This window comes from Cinclus cinclus, chromosome 3 (assembly GCF_963662255.1).
Source record: "Cinclus cinclus chromosome 3, bCinCin1.1, whole genome shotgun sequence".
NCBI lineage: Eukaryota > Metazoa > Chordata > Aves > Passeriformes > Cinclidae > Cinclus > Cinclus cinclus.
The window spans coordinates 26,522,717-26,546,876 of NC_085048.1; the positions used below are offsets into that span (position 1 = coordinate 26,522,717).

Sequence of the window (24,160 nt, forward strand, 5' to 3'; positions counted from 1 at the left end):
AGACTCCTCTACCTCCTCCTCCTCACCCATGAATAGCACAGGGGGATGGGGAATGGAACTGTGGTTAGTCCATGACATCTCTCTTCTGACCCTCACACTTTCACCTTGTTTCAGTGCAGACCCCCCATAGGCCACAGCTCCTGCCAGGAGCCTTCGTAATAATGGAACAAACACTGTCCAAAATGCCAGCAGGATTGTAGGTGAGCTGACTGCTTACTCTAAGACAGTCACCTAAGGGCTGAGTTCCAAATGCTTTTAATAACAAGAACAACAAGTAGGAACAGAACTGAGGTTAAAAAAAAAAAATCCAACAACCCTTTGACCCCAGTAATGATGCTAACAAATGAGGGAAAAACAACATAAGTTGTTCCCTGCCTTTATGCTTATGATCTCTCTGATGTGGGATGATACTGCTAAAGACAGCCAGCACTCTCAGATCTGGAATTCATGAAATTGCACAGCAAAAGAAGCCATATGGCTCATTGAGATTTTGCCCTGAAGTTTCCATATTTATATCACAACAGCTTGACATGAGTGAAAACCCTGCTGATTCCTAAAGTGGAATAACACAAATAAGTTTAACACATGGCTCACAATCCTAAATGGAACTGTCAGATGATCCAGTAATGCAGTACTTAATTTTCTTTACCTGGAGAGGCAACTTTACCTTTGCATCTACCTTCTGTGCACTTCCTTTACTCTTTAGGCTCATTCAGGAGCCCATTTATCTGTTTTTCAGCCACACCTGCTTGAGTTTCTGCACATTGGAAAGAACTGTGCTTTGAGGAAACGGTCTTTTAAGATAAATCAGTGGATTCAAGACAAATCCTTTTTCCCTTCAGTGCAATCTCTAATGGGAGCCTGCAAAACAGATTTCTGAGCAAATGAAACCAGCTCACTGAAGTTTGGAATCATTACTATGCTATTTGAATTTTTCATTTCTTTTAAGATTATGATCTCTATCATCTTACTGCCATTATTGACAGAGTTGTTTTCTACCTCTACATCCCAAACTTCCTTTCCTATTCATGAATACAGAATACAGATAAATATCTCCCCTAGGTTTCTCACCCTGCAATTGCTTAAAAAAATTGTCACCATGATCAAATATTTGTGTCTTTCTATGTTGTCTTTCCAACAAAAGCCAGTGTGGTAATATCCCAAGGAAAACTAATGTTCCTAAGCCTTTTTTCCAATTTCCTAAAGATGATTTCAGAAACTTTTCTTGATCAAGCTATCTGTAGAAAACATCCACCACAATATTTCTTTAAATGGTTGTCATTCCACTGTGCCTGTTCCACTTGAGTGATGTATCGATGAAGTCTTGCCTCTGACATTAATCAGATGTTAACCCCCAGGATGCTTATCTTCCTACCAGCAGTGCTGGGAAAACTCTATCTGGACTCCACAGTTTTTTCCCCTGCTGCTGAAGTCCCCTAGTCACCTTTGATATGCTCTGGGTCTCTATTGGCATTGTCATTGGTGCATTCATGGACAAGCAGGAAGAGTAAGCAAGATCTGGTAATCAGCCAAGATCTGCTAATCTCTTTCCCACATTGAGATCTCTGACATGCAAATAAACCTCTTCAGAGATCAGGTCTGGTCACCTGGTACCACTCTCCCTCAGAGAAGCGTCTTATCTGTTGTCAACCATTGCTTTATTTTAGTGGTAGAGATGAGGATGTATGAGTCAGGCTCAGACAGCTCCCTTGCCCTTCCAGATAAAACCTCTCATCCAAGTAATCAGAAGGAATCTTCTTCCAGCCTTCACATGTAGAGCCTCTTTCTCCCCATGCCTAAGTGTATCCTCTACCTGCCCTGATCTCCTCCCATCCTGCTGCAGTGGATATCAGGCTTTCTCTCTCAGGGAGCCTAAGAAAAGCTTCTTCATCTTTCATTTTGTTATCACTGATCCTGTGTAGACTATTCTTATTCATCAGGTCCTTCCCCTGGCAGCATGGAAACTAAACCTGGATGCATGGCAAGGAACATTAAATTAACCTGACATTTATAAGGAATGGTAAAGTAAAATATGGTTATAAACTAGTTTAACAAATGAGGCTAAAGCATGTGGAATGATGTTAGTTGCTATTAATATTATAATTTTTTAGTGCCTTATTTCAAGCAATATTCAACACTCTTTAATTAGATAGTCAACGACTTTTTCCTCCCACCCATCTTTCATGCATATCATTGCATGAAAAATCTTTTCTTCTGCTACTGTCAGAAATGGCAAAGGTTTCATTCCTATTCTAACTGGAAGATTTGTAAAACAAAAAGATAATAAAACAATAAGACTCTCTCCATCCCACTCAGTCCTTTTCCCTGAATTCATTAATTTTTAATTATCAGTGTTGAGAATTAATAAGTAAAAAGACTATTCTCTTACTCAGACAATCACAACTATTGATATTATCCTAATACATTTCTCTTAAGTAATTAATTATTAATGCTAATCAATACAAGAAGCAAGAAAACGAGAAAATAAAATTGGATGAGTTAATGAAGATTTTTTTCCTAAATGCATATTCAAACAAAGATTAAGGTCGGATAGGAGTAGGTTGTATTGTAGTAGGCAGGTGGTTGCACACCAGCAAAACAGGTTCACTTGCTGCAGTTGTTCTTATATCAGCGTTTTTTTCACAAAGCTGTAAAAGTCATGTATGATTAAGGATAAATCAAACAGCAAACAGATTACAGGTTGATTTTTTAAAATAAAAATAGCTTAATCAGAAAACAGTTTTTGTTTTAAGCGTTTTCTCTCTCTTTTAAATGTTTGTGTAAGAATTTCTATACAAATATTTTTGCACAAATGTTTCACTGCAGCTGATTGATTTTAATACATCTATTTTGTGCTAAACATAAAACTTCTCACTGGATCTGAAAAGTTTCTGAAACAGCTGGTCTGTGATTGTTGACAAAAAGGAATGCTGTGCCAGAAACACAGTTTATAAACTGTCTTCTCTCACTGACATGTCAGAATTTTTAAATTCAGAGTAAAAAATTAATATTCACTAAACATTTAAATGACAAAATAATAGAATGTCCTACAGATGAAACGTGAAAGAATTGATCACAGAAATTCATTAATTATTTAATAAGTTCAGCTCATCTTTACAACTATGCTTATTTCCTTTAGACAGATTTAACCTTTTTGCTTGTTCAATTCTTGGCTACATTTTATTGATTGCAATAATGAATTGTCTTTAATGGGCAACTAAAGGCATCTCTATTAGGATAAACCTGAACCTCAAAAGTACATGCAAAAATTATTATATTAAACAGTCAGCTGAAGGACAATTTCCTTCATAGTTGCACAATATATTGCATTAAGTATGACACATCTTTATCTACATATAAGCATATACTAACAGCATATAGTATGCTTCTTTATCAGTATACTATATATATATCAATGAATAATTTATTTGGAAAATACTGGTTTTTCTGTTATTTTTTTGTTGTTGTTGTTGTTTTTGAGTGAGAAGCATATTGAAATTAGAAATTTCATTCTGCAGATATTAATGAGTTTCTTTTTCTACTTATTTGCTTATAATATTTGTAGTGCAGAATTTCTAAATACCGTAAATGAACACTGAAAATAGATTTTATTTTGCTGAAAAAGACTGTCCTTTTAAGGCAATTACTGAAAGTCAAAAGCCCCATTTATAAAAATGGAATAGAAAATAAACTGCTGGATATAAATTTCTATTTCTTTATATGAAGCTATTGATATTTGTTTTATTTGCTCATCATAAATGCGTACATGAAATGTTTTGATGTGTAGTACTGAAGTCTCCTATAATCAGAAGTGACATCTCTTCAATGTTGCTATTCTTTAGGAAAAGAATCTAATAAATAAAACATTTTCTACTAACATTTTAAGGAATGAAACCTGACAACAGGTCTCAAATTCAGCATTTTGCTATAAAAATATGGCCTGCAAAATGCATCTCATTTCAGACTGATGGTACAATTATGACTATATAGTGAAAATAAAATATCCACCAGAAAAACAAGTGTGTCATTTAGATAGCAATTTCCTAAATTATAACAAGTATTCTGGTAATGGTATTAAATATGCATTCATGACGACCAGAAACTTTCAAGAACAAGCAAGCAGATAGCAGGGCCAACACTGATTTTGTGATCATAACATCACTGCAACAGCATTGTTTCAATCTTTTTTAACTTACCTTTTAACAACAGAGCTGAAAGACCCTTCTCTAACTTTGAAATTAATCACTACTCTTTTCCAAGATAAATTAGGTCAACAGAATTCTTTGAAAAAAAAATAGAAATATATTTAAATATGGGAAATAACCCAGTGTACAAAGGCACTATGAAGTTATATAAAGACATGTCTGTCCACCCCCTCAATCTACATTCAATTTACTGTTTTTCCCAAGATTATCCCTTTAAAATGAATGGATACAACAATTTTAATTCAAAAGTTATTTGATCACTTCAGAGAAATATATAGTTTTGTTTTCATCACCTTTACACAGCTCAGTAGCTCTTACTCCTAAAGACCTTCACAGACTTATCATAAAATCCCAGGAACACTAATGAGCAAGAAGTTAGATACCTAAAATTTGAGTTCCTTGAGACTGTAAATATTAAATGTCTTAATCTTAAAGATAAAATTGTCTCTATTAAAAGTTCAAAACTTTGGTCTTAGATGTACCTCTAAGCTTGCCATTATTTTAAAAACTGCCTGCTTATCTTGATCTGCTATAAGGAAAGAAAATATCTCCACAACTGAGATGATTAAGGATTAGTAAAAGTAAATAAAAAAAAAACAGAAGTACCATTGAAGTGGGTAGGAAATAGAAAAATAATTGAAGCATGCATATTTTTGTATTACTTGAAATTAAGCTGAGTATTATAATATTTTAAAAGCATAACAAGTGCTTTCTTTCACTTCTAGTTTATAAGCAAATTCATTATTTTCTTTGGAATACAAATTCTACTTTCCATTTAAGGAATTGCTTTGAGATTCTTTGTATAAACAGTGGAAAGATATTTTCTCTGAAATCCATACTAATTGAAAATCATGTACTTTTTTTTTTAAGGAAGGATATTTGAAAAGAAATACTTAGCACCTTTCAAGTAAAAATAATTTCCTTAATTATATATGATAATGCAGAGCATGCAACAGTGCTAAAATGGAGTATGAAAAAGACCCACATCACAAATTTTAAAATGAAGATCACAAAGAGATGTATATATTAGTGCTCCATACCTGTATAAATTTCTGTAAAAATAGAAGAAAGCAGAAGTTGAATGTATTATTTAGGTACAGTTTTTTTCTTCAAAATATACAAGTTTAAAATGAACAAACAATGAAGATATATCTGTATCCACATCTCTGAGTTTCACATTTCACACAAAAGCATGCATCTCTCTTTCTCAGAAACAAAAAGAAGAATTTTACTATGGAAAACAATTAACAAAAATTTGTTCTGGACTTAAATATATGGGAATGCTTTTATTTTCATTCTTTATTTTATCTGCAAGAGCATTCAACTGAAATTAATATTATGTGTGAAAAGCTTACAGAAAACTTGTATCAAACTTAGGTTTTCGTTATGGCCTAGGACTTGTGGGTGTCAATAATGAGTTGCAATAATGGCTACCTTTAGTTCTGGTGGTCAATCTTCTTTGTTCCAAGATCACACCTTCTTTTCTCAAAATTTGAGTTATTAGAAAGATATTATTCATAGCATTTAACACCACAATTATAATTTTATTACTTTCATTTTTCGCATTGGCAGATGACCCAATGCCACAAATAGTCTCACTATGTAGAAAAATAAAGCTAAAAACTATTGCATCAGTAGGCAAAAAAACCCCTCTGAAATCTGATAAACTTTTATTTGAGCAGCAGCAACGCCTTCATAATTTGCAGGGCAGCCTTGGAAAAGGTAACCAATCTTTAAAAATGTTGGTTCGCACATATTTTCTGGATAACTAAGGGCCAGATTTCCATTTGCAATTAATAGAACTTGTATAATCTCCATAAATTAAATCTGCTTCCTGTATAGAGGATCTTGTACACCATTCTCACAGAATGATTGATGAAGTTCAAACCCATTATCAGCTAGCTGTAAGGTGACTGGATTTACGCATGAAGTATTCCCAGATCACCCATGGCTGTAAAGGTTCAGAGAATTTTTCTTGTGGATTAAGATGTGTCAGAAGGTGCAAACTACAAGCAGAGTTGAAACTGCAGCACTTGCCTCATGGATTTGTATGGACAGAGTTAAGCAAACATGGTTTTTAGAGATGCCTTTGTGCTCTCAGTGCTGTGCTGAAACAGCACAGCTCTCCTACAAACCTTGGCATATCTGCCAGACTCTTGTGGATATCTAACATACCCAAAAGCTCTTTAACAGACACTGGAAATGAGTAGGAAAAAGGCTTTCTCTCAGAATTGATTCATTTTGGAGACAGAAGTAGCTGAGAGTATTCAACTAGATGGCAGCTTTTAGAAGCAATACATAACCCTTTAGAAATATCAGAAAGAAGTTCCAAATTCCTGCAGGGACTTCATATATGAGCCAACAGCAAGTCCCAGATCAAACTGATTTGCATTTAGGCATTACATATCCTTTATTGCTCAGAGACAATGGATGTTTTCTAGGTAATATAACCAAAATATGTCCACTCTGCTTATCTGTCCTCAAAAAGCTCCTATGTGATACAGATTGCCCTTCATATGTCTATGCATATATCTTCATATATCTATATTCAGAGTCAAGAGAATGGCAAAACAAGATAAAACCTGATGTTGAACAAAGTATAGTGGTTTATGGTCTAACACAGAGTTATTCTAGAAAGAGCTAGAGGTCTTGCAAACCTGCCTGTCTGCATGGGACTTGGCACAGGAAAGAATGAGGTTTGGCCAATGAGCATTGGAAAAGTAATAGCTCCATTATCCCTACTATAGCTTTTTGCCTTCATGAGCACTTACATTTCTAACTTATTTGTTCTGTAGTTCGCTGTTTCCATAATAGAGTGCCCTGTGATGAAATCTCCGTAATTACTCTTGTTTCTCAATGGACTTCAGCATTCTTTTTTTCTGCTGAGTTGCGTTTCCTTACTAGTTTACTTTCTTTTGCAGCATGTTTGATGGCCAATTACCATTTTTGCTTTGATCTTAATTGGAACACATTTGGAGACGTGTCATTAAGGCTGCAAGAAATAAGTAGACATTTCCTCAGAACTGAATTGCAATTTTCCTCTACCATTGCATATATTTGATTTAAAAGGTCATACCTATTAGCAACATCCAGACAAAACACATGTAGTTCATTTTTTGAAATGAGTAATGTAAATAATTTGGATCAAATGATAAAAATCTTGGCTCCATTTATTAAAAAAAAGTTACTAAACAACTGGTGTTGTTTCTCCTTTCTTTTTTTTTTTTCTAAGGAAAAAAAATCATGTCAACTCTCATAGGATTATCCCATATCCAATATATGGTCTTTAATTGAAACTAGAATTTTAATTCTTTCTTCCTTCCTGAGCTTTCTTTGGGAACAACAGATTACTGTCTCAGTCCGTGTTTCACAGAAATGTTAGCTTCACCTTTACCTTAAATACAAGTGTAGAAAATGGGAAAAATTTGCACTTCTGGTGTGGGATTGCAAGATCTGTTCTTAGTTATCAATAATACCTAAGAAGGAAAAAACAACCTTTTAAGTCTTACTCTATCTTCTGTAAAAATGAGCAGGTCTAGAAACTGTAGTGAGATCATTCACCTTTTGCTTGCTAGGAATGCTGAAAAGCAGCTTGCCTGATACAGGGAGAAACTTGCTCTGCTACATTCTCAGCAAGGACTGCTGTCTAATAATGAAAAGCTTTATTTGCAGCTTAAAAAATGTTGGCATTTCAAAGCTCTGGATGGTAAGGTTCCATAAATTACTATGAACTCAACTGTTAAAAGAATATTTGAATATGCTTCAATGTTCTTACAAAACACTAAAACCACCAATAAAAACAGCATGGATAAAAATATAGCTAAAACTATAGCCTTTGCTAAATGCAGTAGTTTTGAATACATTTGAATTTTTAATGGACAACTCAGTATTTTCTGATAGAGCCATGGGAACTTTCATTCTACCTTCTGTGAAGTTGTTAGGACCCCTAAATGAGATACAACCTCACCATATATTTCTCACTCCTGCTCTCCGCCCAAGGACTTAACATCAGTTCTGTAATAACTGTGATTCTGTTATAGGCATTAATTTTAGAATCAAAATAATAATAGAAAAGTTATTATAATAACTTCCCAGCTAGGTCACTTGAATGGAATCAAACTCTTAACAATATTAAGAATATTAAGATATTTTATTTGTCTTGTACCCAAATCAAGTTTATCTTCCTTCCTTCCTTCCTTCCTTCCTTCCTTCCTTCCTTCCTTCCTTCCTTCCTTCCTTCCTTCCTTCCTTCCTTCCTTCCCTCCTTCCCTCCTTCCTTCCCTCCTTCCTTCCCTCCTTCCTTCCTTCCTTCCTTCCTTCCTTCCTTCCTTCCTTCCTTCCTTCCTTCCTTCCTTCCTTCCTTCCTTCCTTCCTTCCTTCCTTCCTTCCTTCTTCCTTCTCCCAGTTCCAGTTGCTTTGTCAGCAGGAAGTTCAACAGCTTGTCTCTTCTCTGTTTCCAAAGAACTTCAGAATGTCCACTGATACCAAATGTCCGACACACACCACACTATCACTGTTGTACCTCAGCTATGACAGGCAGAAGTGGAGATATTTCTAAAATACATATTTGCAGGTACTGATATATTGCAACCAAGCAGAAGCAACTGTACCAGACATATTAAGGTTACGTCCTGTACACAAAGAACATCTGCAGTATATGTTCGTGGCAGCACAGCCATTTCAGCTTTAAAGTAGGAGGTGTGATAATGGCTTGTACTATGCAGGTTAGTGGCAGAACACTGCTGAAAGCCAACAGATACAGAGAACCGGACTTTTATATGTGGATTGTCATGTTTGATTAATAGAACATGTTCACAAATGCATACAGTATTTCTGGCATAGATTACTATTATAAATGGCAAAAACATTATACAGGCCTAGATGCTATATTTTTTCTCTGTTTAATGTTAGTCACAGCACAGGCTCAGTGGGGCTCAGTAACTTGTAGGATTTCTGTGCATTTACACAAGAATCTCTTTAACCAGATTAATAACATAATATGGCATAGATTGTCTTCTGTTAATCAAACCTTGAGCTTCTCCAAATCAAGGTCAAAAGAATTGTGATATAAAAGTACAGGGACTCTGAAGTTCATTATATTGTACCATATTGTGCCCAGGTAAAACTCAATGATTTTGGAAAACAGAAAATCAATTTTCAACTCCACAAGGACAAGGAAATAGGATGAAAATACTTCAGCTATCATATTTAGTAATTAAAACATTATTAGATATTGACAGGATGTTATTTCATATCTGAAAGTTTCATAGGTTTATTCAGTTTTCTCTTGAATTATGCGTAGGTGGACAGCTAATACCCTCAAGCTGTTAGCCTGAAATTTTGGGAAGTCAAAAGTAGTAATTTCAGTGGCAAAAATTCCAATGAAATACTAGAATTTATAAAAAGACCATGATCTACATAAAAGCTTTTAAAACATAAAAGTACCCATTCAGGATATTATAAAATTTGCCACACATAAAAATGAATAGCATCTATCCTGATGTCAGAAGACTTGAAATGTGAAGAAAGCAAAAAAATTGCTTTCCTTTTTAAAAAATATGAGGAAATGAAGGGGAAGAAAAAAGGAAAAATCAAAACTTTCTGGTCATAATCTTCTTTTGTCTTTTAGTTAAAGTAAACAAAATAGTTAAGGAAATAAAAACAAAAGCAAGATAAATGTATGTAACACAGTTTCTGTATATAGAATCATTTTCTAGCTTAATCTGAAGCTGCCTTTTCTATGAATGCACTTGAATGTCCAAATTATGCTCTGAACTCCTTATTTTTACATTCTATATAGTAAAGGTCTGCTGTACATCTCCTGATCAACTGGTACATGTTCCTGATATATGTTCCTAGTAATAGTGAGGAAACACTAGATTTTGTTCCTAGATTTTGTGATGAAACAACCAAATAATTGCAATATACTATGGAAATACATCTTCAGATTGCTTTCCAGGTAAATGACAGGGTTCATAATACAGCATTTATTGTTTTCCACTGGGAATATCAGAAGCAAGAAAATCTGTGAAAATACTCAAAACTAAAACAGGTGTTCCTACACAATTTTTGCCATTAACATCATGTATGTACTTTCTTAACTAAGTCTGTAATCTGTAATTAGAGCACAGAAAGCTGTTCATTATAATACCCTGAATATATCCACACAATTAGAAAACATAGTTTAACTAACCATTATGTTGGCTTCCTGTGAATCTGTTAAAAGCTACATTTACAGCAGTTTAACACTAAATAAACAGATGGTGTGAGACAGAGGTAGCGTTTCCATATTAAACTAAATCTCCTTTTATTTATACCCCTATAAATCTAGGCAAAATCAGTATAAGAACTTGATCATGGAAGGCATTGAATAAAGCTGTAAAGAAGTAAACTGCCTCAAACATCCTGTATCAAAAATATTATCATAGAATGGAATCATAGAATCATTTAGGTTGGACCTAAATGACCTACAAGGTCATCTAGCCCAGCTTCTGACCAATCACCACCTTGTCAATTAACCACAGCACCAAGTGCCTGTCCAGTCTTTTCGTGAACACCTCCTGGGATGGCAGTGCTGGTACTTCCCTGGACTGCCCATCCCAATGCTTAATCAATGGTTAATTTTTCAGTGAAGAAATTCCTCCTGTTGTTAACCTCAACCTTCCCTGGTTCAGCTTGAGTTAATGCCCTCTTGCCCTGTTGTTGCCTGCTTGGGAGAAGAGAGCAAGCCCCACCTTGGTACAATCTCCTCTCAGGAAGTTACAGAGAGTAATAAGGTGACCCCTGAGCATCCATCTCTACAAGTTAAGCAACCCTAGCTCCCTCAGCCCTTCCTAATACAACTTACACTCCAAAATCTTCACAGTCTCTTTTGTCCTCATTGCTGTGACCAAAGTGTAGGACCCTTCACTTTGTCTTAGTGAACCTCTTATTGGACCTCATACCACTGACCTTGGCCCACTGAACCAGCCTGTCCTGATCCGTCTGCAGAGCCTTCCTAACTTCCAACAGATCAGCAACCCTCCCCCCCCCCCCAACTTGGTGTCATCTTCAAATGGTTTAAGGGTTTAAAGGGCCTTGGGGCCCTTCATGCAGATCATTGACAGAGATATTAAACAGGACTGGACCCAGTATGGAATTCCTGGGGCACCCCACTGGTGACCGGCCATCACATGCATGTGACTCCATTCACCACTACTCTCTGAGCCTGGCCATCCAGCCAGTTCTTATCCCAGTGAAGAATGCTCCTGTCTTAGCCATGGATTACCAGCTTCTCCAGCAGTATGCTGTTGGAGACAGTGTCAAAGGCTTTGATGAAGTACAGGTAGACAACAGTCACAGCCTTCCTGTCATCCACCAGGTGGGTGACCTGGTCATAAAAGGAGATCAGATTGGTCAAGCAGGACCAGTCTATCTTAAACCCACATGTCTGGGCCTGATCCCCTGGTTGTCGTGTATGTGTCATGTGATCACATTCAAGATAATCTTTTCCATAACCTTTGCCAGGTGCTGAGTCCAGGCTGACAAACCTGTAGTTCCCCAAATCCTCCTTCCAACCCATCCTGAGAATAGGCATCACACTGGTCAACCTCCAGTCATCTGCGGCTTCCCAGTTAGCCAGAACTGATGGAGAGTGTCTTGGTGAGCTCTTCTGGCAGTTCCTCAATACCGTTAGGTGGATCCCATCTGGCCTCATAGACTTGTGAGTGTCTCAGTGGCACAGCAGGCCATTAACTACTTGCTCCTATAATGTTCTCAGAGGATCTCAGTTACATTTTATGAGTCTTGCCAACAGGGCTTACCTTTTCCATTGTGCATATGAGACATTGCTAGTCTCTTGAACGATGACTAGGGAAAGGTTGACTTTCTGATTTTTTAATTACTTACTTAAATATCTAAATGAATATCAAAGTCTGCTGGAAATCTGGTTCCTTTTGTAAGACATGCTCAAGAGACTAGTATTCCTAACCATGTACTAAAAATTATTTTACATCTTTCTGCAATTCTGATACTGCAGTAGTCATTTGCTTGTTATTGTACTGGATTTTATTCAGTAGAACATAAATTAAAACTAACAAAAATGACAAACTAAATTTTGACCATTAATTAAAATAATAAGAACAAACATGAGTGTTTGTTCATGTACTCATGAATAATGAATTTTATTCCACCATCTTCCCTAAAGGGGAAAAGTCCTGCTGTCTCAACATACCAGGAAAATTGCCTTTTAATGATTGTTCTGGAATCCTAAGTAAGTATCATTATATTGAACTGCTGGAGGAAAAATGTGTTTATATTTAATTTATAAATCAATAGGTCCTTTCAATTGAGACTATCACTTGAACTAGATTTTCTCAAGAACACCACACAATTTGTTACTCTAAATTATTTTAGCAGTAAGTTTAAAATTTAACCGCAAAATTTCTATGAAAAAGGTCACAATAACCTTTGCAAATTAAGTGTATTTCTTTACAAGCATCAAGAGAAATAATCTCACAGTTTCTGGGTTCCAAGATAGGTATATTTTATTTTTAATTATTAAATAATATAGAGAATGCCAATAAAATTAGATAGAAAACTGTGCAGAAAAGCAACCAATCTTTGTGATGGCAGCTTAATGTCTATATACCTCCTATTATCTATGTAAGCAATTTTATTCTGTTAACAAGCTGATTTTAAAGTACCATTTTTGTTTCATAAAGAAATACACCTAGCAGATGCATAAACAATGTTTCCTTCACCTCACTTGCAGCTAAAGGCATATATGGCTGGTCACTTTGAAAGCTTTGAGAAAGTCAAGGACTACTAATGCTGTAGGAAGACTGAAATGCATTTAGATAAGTGACAGAAATACCTTCTAAAGTTAATTATGTTTACTTTCCTCTCTCCCTTGGTGTTCATTACCTTTAAACGGAGCCACACATTGGCAGAAATAATTACCAGGTTGGTCAATGCAGGTGGCTCCATTCTTGCAGGGAAATGAAGCACACTCATCTATATCTGTTTCACATCTTGCACCTTTGAAAAGATGAAAGTTTTGAACGCTTACCAAGAAATCATCTGCCAATTTCTAATTAATTTGTACCACAAAAATCTCAACTTGTGAAGATAAGCTAACATACATCAGTCAAATAAACAGCCACACTACTCATATCAGCATGCATTTTGTTCTTAGAACCACAAATACATACCAATTTATATATGAGTTGCTAGATGGTAGCTAGTCTTATGTATGCAAGCTTTGAAGGCCTTTTTAAATGCAGACTAATTTATCTTGTGCTATGTAGTTTACAGATGCAGTCAACATTCCAGTTTGTTGGAATGCAAATTAAAGATTACACCAGGGAAGGTTAAGAGAAATGATAATAAAACACAAGCAAATTAATCAATAATGTCTTAATGGATGCTTTGTGGACTACCAAGCTGTGGAAAACAAGGTTAACTATGAAAACTACTCACCAGTAAAACCAGGTAGACAGATGCATTCATAGCCACCAATAAGGTCTGAACATGATGCATTATGAAGACATGGAGAAGACTGACATTCATTTATATTTTCTTCACAAGTTGTACCTATGAATATAGAATTAAGGAAAGGGGAAAGATGTTAGCCCATGGCACCTTTAGGTAAAGACTAACATTTATTTTAACTGAATATAACTCATATATCAGAATCTATTTGACACACTTTATATTCAAATCTGGGTGTTTATGAGAGATGTTCACCTTCTGAATGTTTAAGTTCTTCTCTGATTTTTCAAAAATATTAAAAGTACAGTCATCAAATAGTTTACTAAGGTTTAAAGCAGACAGTTTTCTTATTATATAAATACAGAAGAACAGAAACCAAATTACATTAAGTATAACAGACTGCATTACAGAGGCATGAGAGGAAATATTTCTTATGTTTATGATAAGGCAAAAGATGTACTCCCAAAAAACTGTGAGAAAGAATCTGTGTAGACAAGAAGAAAATTCCTATCTAGACTATAAAAAATCCACATAACTACTCAAAGTATAAAATTACTTTATTGCTAATATTTTCAGTGAATCAAAACTCTTTATCATTTGAATAATAAATTTTAAAAATGCATCAATTGCGCTATTTGGGAAGTTAAAAGCATTTAAAGAAATAAAAATGCAAGAGATAATTTTTCTGAATATATGAGTGGTAAAAATGTACTATTTTGCACTGGGACGTTTGAATTATGGATTGATTTGTATTTTAATGATTAAATATCCATGATATTTTTAAAATGGTGCTTTAAATAGAAAATGGGTATACTTTAAATCCCTGATCTAAGCTGATAGCATAGCTCCAGCTATTAATGCATCCACTTATCAAAGAGATTAAATTTTTCATATAAAATGTACCAATATACCAAAACAAAAATGTTTACCACACAATTGGATCTTTTTTTCTCAATTTGAGGATATTTTCTCAATTCAAATTACTATAAAATCTTGTAGAAAACAGTATCTTCTATTTGCAGAATTTCACTGAACCCCACAGATCCATTTTCAGTCGCCAAGACAGCAGTTACCAGAAAACACCTAGTTCCATGCTATCATGAAAAGAAAATTGGTAATATAGTCAAGATACACTTCTTCTATCTGACATGTTTATGACTTCAGAAGACACCCATATATAAAAACATGCATCTCATCTGATAAGTTAAAAAAATGGTGTAAAACTCTGAGTAGGTTTACGAAGTCATCATTCAGTGGATTTTTTTTTTTATACCTTCAAATCCATCCTGACAGATGCAACTGAAGGCATTGAGGTGATCAACACAAGTAGCTCCATTTTGACAAGGGTCACTAAGACACTCATCCACTTCAATCTCACAGTCATGACCTGGAAACAAGTGGAGGATTCATTTCATCAGGAACATGCCACTAGTGAATCATCAGTGCAGGCAGCAACAACAAAATGAAATAACTAAGGTTAGGTACAGGCGGCTTTTACCAATGACCCATAAATTGTCTTTGGGGAATTCATTTCTTGTTGATAAAGGAAAAAGCAGAATATAATGTTCAACAAAGATTTTATAGAGTCCTTTACAGATGTACTCAAAAATTTGCATTTTTCATATTTTAAGGGCAAAAAAAGCCTTGAGTTTTCCTGAAATATTGCAAGTGTAAGTACGGTTTCCAAGAAAAATATAATACAATCTTTCTCTATCATATTATTTTTTTCATTATTTATTAATTTATGGGTTTGTTTTAAAGATTTCTATGGGAAATACTGGAAAATGCTTTAAATATGGACAAATATTTTCATCTTGTAAAAATTAAAAGTCAGAAAGTTAGATATTGGCATGTATTTGTAAATATGCAGAGGAGAAAATATTGATGCTGATTTCTAGTTGTTAATGATGTATTTAATATTTTTTCTGTCATCAAATCAATTGTTACTAATGTTTCAAGATAGATAAAGTTCCTGATTGCTTCTGAGGTATTTTGGGGGTTTTAATTGACCGCAGAAAAAATATAAAAATACTGATCCACTGTTATATAGATATATGAATTTAAACAAGCTTTTCAATAAAGAAAGCTCTCACCAAGGATTATCACAAGTAACATCATTCAAATTTACTTTATATTTTTATAATACTAATAAAATAAACCAACCACAGAATCAGGAGAAAGCATTTCATTGCATTAAAGAAATAAATACTATATGTCTAAAATTACAGATTATTTAATCTAAGTGAATGCCTATGTAAGGATGTAGAACAGCAAGTTAAGAAGTATGCAGTCTTCTCAAGACCTCAATTCATCTAGTTGTCTGTGTCCTCCTCGACTACTGAGGGAGATTTTATGTCGTCTTATTCCTGCATTTGGAGCCCTGCCAAAGTCCCTGGAGTTAGACAGGATGGATCTGGGTAGCACAGCTGGTCTGCCACTCCAGGAATTCCTACTGCCTCTGACTATTTCGCCATATAGTCAATCAAAAGTACCTGTATTACGTATATAGAAAGAATTTTTTTACACTGTCATCTGAAAATATCATATTAGTATGCTGACATAGCCAAAGTAATTTTAATCTCGCCAGTCTAATGACAATGGCCTGCAGAGTAGATGCAAATATGAGTAGCTAAACCTGCCCAGGATCTTGGATGTATGTTTGGCAGTTGAGACCCTAGTTACTACAGCCTTATTATTACAGAGAGCAGAAAGGAGATAAATTAAGGCCAACTTGCATATGGCTGGGACTTCAAATCACATCAATGTAAGACAGACACCATCTCTAAGATAGTATAAAGAGTAATTGGAGTGGAAATGCTCCCTTGTAGTCAGTAATTTTTATAGCAGCATACTCTTACTTAGCCAAGTATTTTGTGTGCCGGGAAACAAAAGTTGTTGCTGCCTGAATCAGAGACACACTGGTAAATTATCTGTTGCTGCTTTTGAACAAACTTATTTTCTCTGGCTGACTGAAACATGCTAAATAACACTTCTGTGAACTCACCTATAAAGCCAGGTGCACAGAAACAAAGATAGCCACCCACAATGTCTTCACAGATGCTGGAGGCTCCACATGGTTGTGATAGGCAGGCGGAAACATCAGCTTCACATAACTCACCAGTAAAACCTGTCGAAAAGTAGAGTAACAGAAGACTTAGGAAATTTATTACATTTAGTCCAAGAAAACAGACAAGTGATAGACCAATTAAATGGGTGGTTTTGTTATGTTTTAAAATCTTATTTAGGATATGGTAGAATATTCCAGTTTCCTTGAAAGTTTCAGTTTCATATACAAAAGAACTCTAAATGGAACAAAGTCATAATGATAAAGTCAATGATAAAGCTGTACTTCAAATTTTAATAAAAACCATTCAAAATGCAATGGGCATCAAGGGAATAATTTTCATTGATTACAGCATATTTGCTTTTGAACATTTACAGTAAATAATTGCAAGTAAATATTCTTTGTATGAGGGACTTTTTATCAAGACAAAAAAATATATGTAACTAAGTAATATAAAGCGGTTGAAAAGTCAATCCATGTGTATGGACTTAGTAACCAAATGCTGAACATAAATGCAAAGTTTCAAATTTTAGACATTTTGGTTTGGTCACAAAAACTCAGTGAGCTAAAGCATAAGAAGTACAGGTTTCTGGTCTCCTATTAGCTGAGCACTTAAAAATTTTCTAAATATTTTTAGTGCAACAAAGATCAAAATAGATTGGACCAATTTATTATAATTAAACAAGTGCAGCATGAAAAGCCACTAAAGACTTAAACCAGAGATTTGGTTCAGTGAGTTAAATATAATGAATTCAAGTGTCTTACAAACTTAGATACCAAATCTGGCTGAAGATCTGAATTTCACATTTAATTAAAAATATATATTTACAAAGTAATGCCATGCATCAGTAGGATAGGTATTGTCAGGACAGATTCCAGTGTGCCATTGAGTTGCCCCATATCTGACATTGTATTAGTCAAATTTTTAGACAGAAAGGAAGACTCTTCGGTCAAATATTCAAATAAATCTGTATTCCTACAGTATACCACAGCAGGTTTAAAAAGGAAGCATAACCTTGTTTTAATAGTGTTTATTAAGTGCAATTGAGTATAATAAATAATTTAAAAATTCAAAAGTTCAGTACTGCTTGGACATAATCTTTAAATTAAAGGAAATGTAAACCATGTTCTTAAAGCATGACTGAAGAACTCCTGATCTGGAAGATATTTTAACTTTTTAACATCTTGTTACATGAGGGAAGACCCAGTTTCTGACCATCAGGGTAAATTGCTGGGACATGCTGCACTTTACAAATTCTGGCTTGTTGAACAACCCTTTGAGGCATAAATACAAGGCAATGAATATTAAAACTGCCCTACACATGCACTCATTTTCTTTTCTAAATCAGTAGGTCCAGAAAAGTGACTTTAAGTTATGTTTCAATTCCATCCTAAACACCAGCTGTGCAACATTCTTGCACAGCTGAAGTTTTCCTCCTTGTTGATTGCCATTAAAAATTTAAGTCTCTCATTTTGCCTTTGTAAATATCTCTAAACATCTGCATAATGAAGTACTACATAAACTGAATATAAAAAATTATGATAAAGAAGTAAAATGGAAATGTTGATCAATGATGGTAACAGCTATGCACAGATATATCTATAGCAGTTGCATGTGAGGCTTTCATCTAAGTAGAGATAATGAATATTGAAAAGTCAACAGGTTTTTCTCCTTGATGAAATAAAATTATTATTCATAATAAATTTATATATTTGAAAAAAGGTCTTAACCTATTTAAGTTTTTATTTCTGTGTTTTGAATTAATTATCGAAGTATTACAGCATGGATTATTGGGCTTTGAGCAATCTGATCTACTTAAAGAAGTCACTATATTAAGTTAGAACTAAGAAGAACAAAGGGTAGCAATGGTTTCATGGGTCAATTTTAATACTAAATATCTGATTATGTATAAGGTTTCTCATCAAAACAGATTCAGTTGCAGTACTTAAGAATATTCTATTTCCGACAAAAAAAGAAATGAGCATATTTTGATTTATTTCTCTGTTACAGATATCCAAAAGATACTTCATAAGTTTAGATAAGGAGAAATTTAGCAACAGAATATTTAACTTTTTTTTTAAATGCCACATTTACATTCTTGAGACATTTCATTTTGACAAACCCAAATGCCTCATGACAAAAGTGATTTTTACTAGTCAGACTGTGACACTTAAACTCTCCAGGGAGATCACTGAATTGTGATCGATTCTGACATAGTCCAGCCACACAGTGATTTATGGCAATTTCACTACATGGCTCCTTATATTCTGGATGGCAGGTACATCTGAAACTATTAACTGAAACCTCACATTAAGGGTTATTGTCAGAGCCAGCAGGATTTGATGTGCATTCATACGCTCTTATTGAACAAATACTACTCCTGGGGAAAAGGTTTTATGGTTCCTGTTAAAATTTCATCTGAGAAAAACTTAAACAGACTGAAAGAAAGAAAGAAATGCCAGAATTTAATAAATTCATGTAAAACATTGTCATTAGGATTCTTATATAATGGGGTGCCAATTTTTCCTTTTTTGTACTGAATGCAATAATAATTATATATAGAACCATTTCATTAATTTGATTTTTGGGATAGAGTGGTTGCAATTGTTTTTGTCATTTGACATCTATCATAAGGAAATTCTGCTTTTGTTTGGGTCCTCTGGACTTTCAAATATAAAAATTGTACTTACTGAAAAAAATGTGTAAAAATTGTAAAACACGTGCAACTAATAATAGCAGTGTTGAACAAAATAGAGAAAGGGTCACAAAAAGGAAAAATCATTACCTTGGCATGTGTATTGGGTTTGTTTGGCCAGTTTTGGGTGGCAGGGTGAGCTTATAGGGGTGGCTTCTCTGAGAAGTTGCCAGAAGCTTCCCCCATGTCTGACAGAGCCAATGCCAGCTGCCTCCAGGACAGACCTGCTGGCCAAGGCCATCAGCAAACAGCAGTAATCCTTCTGTGATAGTATTTGAGGAGGAAAAAATGATTGCACAGACGTAACTATGGCCAGGAAATAGTGGGGACAGTGCGAGACGAACAGCTCTGCAGACACCAAGGTGAGTGCAGAAGGAGGGGCAGGAGATGCTGCAGGTGCCAGAGCTGAGATTCCCCTGCAGCCCCTGGTGCAGCCCATGGTGAGGCAGCTGTGCCCCTGCAGCCCATGCAGCTCCTCCATGCTGGGGCGAGGTGGATGACTGAAATGAGGCTGTGCACTCTGGAAAACGCATGGTAGAGCAGGCTGCTGGCAGGGATTTGTGGACAGAGGAGCCCACTCTGGAGCAGGTTTTCTGGTAGGATTTGTGAACTTGTGGGGGAAATCACATTGGAGCAGGCTGTCCCTGAAGGACTGCATCCCATGGAACAGAACCCAAGCCTGAGCAGTTCATGAAGAACTGCAGCCTGCAGAAAGGAGTCACACTGGAGTTCACAGAGGACTGTCTCCCATGGGAGGGACCCCACACGGGAGCAGGGGAAGGACTCCCCTCCCTGAGAGGCAGCACAAACAGCCTGGGGTGAACTGACCATAACCCCCATTCCTGTGTTCCTGCATCACTGGGGGTTGGCAGGTAGGGCATGGGAAGGAGGGAGGGTGGGGAGAAGGTGTTTTTAAGATGTTTGTTTTACTTTTCATTTTCCTGCTCTGGGTTGGATTAGTAGTAAATTCATTTTTCTGTCAGTTCTGTTTTGCCTGTGACAGTAATGTGCAAGTGATCTCTCCCAGTCCTAATTTGAATTCACGAGCCCTACCGTATATTTTAACCCCCCCCACCCCACCACCCCCGTATATTTGCCAAGGAGAGAGACAAAGTGCCTTAGACAGGTACCTGGCATCCAGCCAGGGTCAGCCCACCAAAACTTGAAAGGCAGGGGAAACAAATAATGCTCTTGCCTCAGACAGTACAAGAAGAAAGTGTTTTATTGTGACCATCTCCTCTAATAAATAGATGTGATTACTGTATTGAAGTAACCAATCACAACTATAAGAGACAGAAGATGCAATTTTCTCTGTGGTGTCCTTCTTACACATATGGTGTCTGCAACTCAAAGAACAAAACCCATTAATTCTCAGTAAAGACAATTCAAACTTCAGCAGTTAAATTAGAATAAGCTTCTCTCTAAAAGTTTTAAAACTTCATGCTCCAAAAGGTAAGAGACTGAGAAATTATGGCAGTGCAACTTTAGGAAAATTGTGTTCTCTGAAGACTGCTCAATTTCACAAGCACACTTTCTGATCCAACAACAGCAGGAATCTGAAAAATTCAGATTGTTCTGTTCTTGTGAAAAAAGTCTGCTGCTTTATTTCTCAGTAAAGGTTGGGGAAAAGTTAAAATTTGTGTTTAGGTACACATAGAAAGTAAGTTTGACAAGTCATAAGGCTGTATTTTCATGAGTACTTAGAGTGTTTGTACATCAGCTTTTTTCCTACATATGTCAGTCCTGCAATAAATAAATAAATAAATAAATACTCTAAGGCAAAAGAATTTCAAGAGTTGCAATTCAATTTTCTGTCATAAGCTTTGAAGTATTTCAAGAGTTTTAGATTTTTTGCAAAGTTTTTTCAACTAAGTAATAAGTGAAAAAAAAAGAAAGCTTCTGGGCCAAAAGCCTGTTTTTATCCATCATGTCAGCATTTTCTGATAAATAATGTTTCATTGGATATCCCTCAAAAGAAGCTGAAAGCTTCAGCTTTCTGGAAGCTGAAAAGTAATCATTACAATTTTGTAATTGCAATTGGTTTGAATTTTGTGGTACAATTTTCTGGTTGGAAGATGAAAATGTATTTTTTCAGCAAAAACTTCTGTCCATCATTTAAACTTAATTCAGTCTGGGAAGGAACTTAAAAGTACAGTCAGTACATCTACTGCTTACCACTAACTCAATTTGGTATCAACAGATATGTGTATATTTTAAAATATTCTTGATATCCTAGAAGTACTGCCTCAGTCATATTAGGTTATTTACTAAGTAAAAACTAATATGACAATGTCCCTGTCACAGGCAACAAAGGTGATTTGATAGAGGCTACCAAAGGATTTAGTCCAAGATAATTTCTGATTTAGGCAGTTCCCAGGGGACAAACATCACAGGCAGAGTTTACAGACCCAGCATCATATCCTGTATGAGCCTGAATCCACACCCCTTTCTGGCCCTCTTCTAGGCTTTTACTAATTAATTAATGTTGGCCAATTTGTCCCAGTCAACTCTGTGCTAAAGCAGAAATTCTTGGCACAGGCACATTAATTTCTCTTCACTGATATATTTGCAGGGTCTGCTCAACCCTGGAGATTCATTTTTAGCTACACATGCTTCAGTTATGCTCCAACACAGGAGACTTGAAGAGCATTGTTATTTCCATTGCATGAATGCAGTCCATCACAGAATCACTGTGTACCCAAATATGAGTTATCTGACATATTTAAGTATTTTAAAATTGTCAGATTAAATTTAGTTCTTTGGAGGTGAGAGAGAAGCTGTTCTCTGATAGTTTGGTCACTACTGGTTGAACTCCAGTGCTTCTCTCCTAATACTCTTCGTCCACCAATGAAATCTAGCATTTTGGATATTAACAACATAATGTCATGATAGAAATCTGAACACCTACAGCTCCACATAGAGGCACAAACCCTTTGGAGCAATAACTATTAATAGATTTTGTGAGATATGTAGTGGTTGCCAACACATATTCCGGTCATATCCAGTGCTGACTCCGTATGCTAAGTATATGTCTTAATACCATATTTTAAACTACTGTGTTCAGATAGTTTTAATTTAATAAATTTAATCAAATTTTATTATTCATGTAGGTCATAGGACAGCAAAGCAAGCAGGGCACAACTCACTGACAAGCAGTCCAGTCCCATAGCAGTGAAACAAGAGAAGCTGGGCAGGTCCATTGCTGATAGCCATGTCTAGCACAGACAACCTGCAGTGACAAGGGGCTTGAGAAGGAGCCTGGAAGTCAAAGTCAGCAAGGCAAGGTCAGATTGGCAGGAGACTGCTGGAACACTGGTGTATGGCAGGGAGCAACAACACTTCTTTCACAGTCAGAACTCTTGGACAAATACCTGAGGGTGGAGATTTCTTTTTCAACAACACCAGTACATGGCTCAATCCCATTCAGCCTGAAATCTCTGGATGTGTTTTCACAAATTGCTGCCCGGTTGTTTCCAATTTTCTGTGAATTTGTTTATGACTGCCAAAGAGGATTCATCTTTTCTCAGCTGAACCATCTTTCTTTTCCAGAACACTGCTAGAGTTTTTGCCTGTCTCTCTCTGGGATTGGTGCCATCTGCACAATCAGACACAATATTCCTAATTCAATAATCCAGGTCATTGATAAGGAGCATCAATGAAGAGCATTAGTGGATCCAAAATACTTCCAGTGATGTTCCTTTCCTCACTGAATCATTATCATATTTTAGTACTTTTTTCCCAGTGAGTTACATGTGGTTTAGTGGTAGTTTCACTGAGACAGTGTCTCATTGGTGTCCTAAAAAGAATGATGATGCACTCAAGATATATAGAAACTTCTTCCTTATCTCAAAAGTTTATTACTACCTCAAAACAGAAATTACAATGGTTTCACACATTTTACTCTTGAGAAATTAATTTTACCTAGGGACTGTCATATTTTTGTTGGCTTCAGATGCTTACAAATAGTTCAACTTCACATTTTCCGTAACTCTTTTACAAGAATTAAAGTTATACCTGACAGTTCTACACTTCTGCTCTTTTCTACTTTTCTGTAACTCTGTCTTAACCACAAGTCTACAGCTCTGAAACTGCTCTGAATCCTTTTTAAATACCACAGCTGAAATTGTAGCCAAACAGATTTTACAGTATGCATTTTCGTTTGAACACTCTAGGTTCTTCTGTGACTGATAAAATAATGAAGATTTTTCTGGGGTTTATAGAAAAACTCCTGAAAAACAGCACAGTATCAGTCACAGCTTCATGAGGGGAAGTTCCTCCCTATCAAACACGATTTCCTTGTAGGACAAGGTAACCCACTGATTAAGGCATGTCAATTGATGTAATATTTCTGGATTTCAGTAAAGCTTTTGATATTGTCTCTTACAAAATACCCAGCACACAGCAGGATAAACCCATCATGTGATGGGTGGGCAGCTAGCTCATGGGTTGGATGCAAAGGGTTGTAGTGAATGGGTTGTCATCAGACTGGTGACCTGCCACTGGTGGGGTTCCACAGTCTCCATCCTTGCCCCTGTGCTCTTAAACATCTTAATAGATTACTTGGACATAGGACTTTAAGGAATATTAAGTAAGTTTGCCAATAATACTAAACTGGGAGGAACTTTTGACTCCCTCAAAGGCAGAGAGACGCTGCAGAGAGACAAATTTGAGTACTGGGCAATCTGTGACCATATGAAGTTAAACCAAGTGCCAGATTCTGCACC

At 35.8% G+C, this 24,160-nt stretch overlaps 1 protein-coding gene across 1 annotated transcript in view; it reads right to left on the bottom strand.

The window, feature by feature from the left end:
- Positions 1-24,160, bottom strand: part of EYS (eyes shut homolog) — a 706,383-nt gene that overhangs the window by 477,387 nt on the left and 204,836 nt on the right. Inside the window, exons 15-18 of the mRNA XM_062489770.1 lie at positions 16,681-16,803; positions 14,950-15,063; positions 13,665-13,778; positions 13,110-13,223 (exon numbers count right to left, since the gene is read on the bottom strand). Coding sequence (XP_062345754.1) covers positions 13,110-13,223; positions 13,665-13,778; positions 14,950-15,063; positions 16,681-16,803 — 465 coding nt within the window. The remainder of the gene's footprint in view (positions 1-13,109; positions 13,224-13,664; positions 13,779-14,949; positions 15,064-16,680; positions 16,804-24,160) is intronic.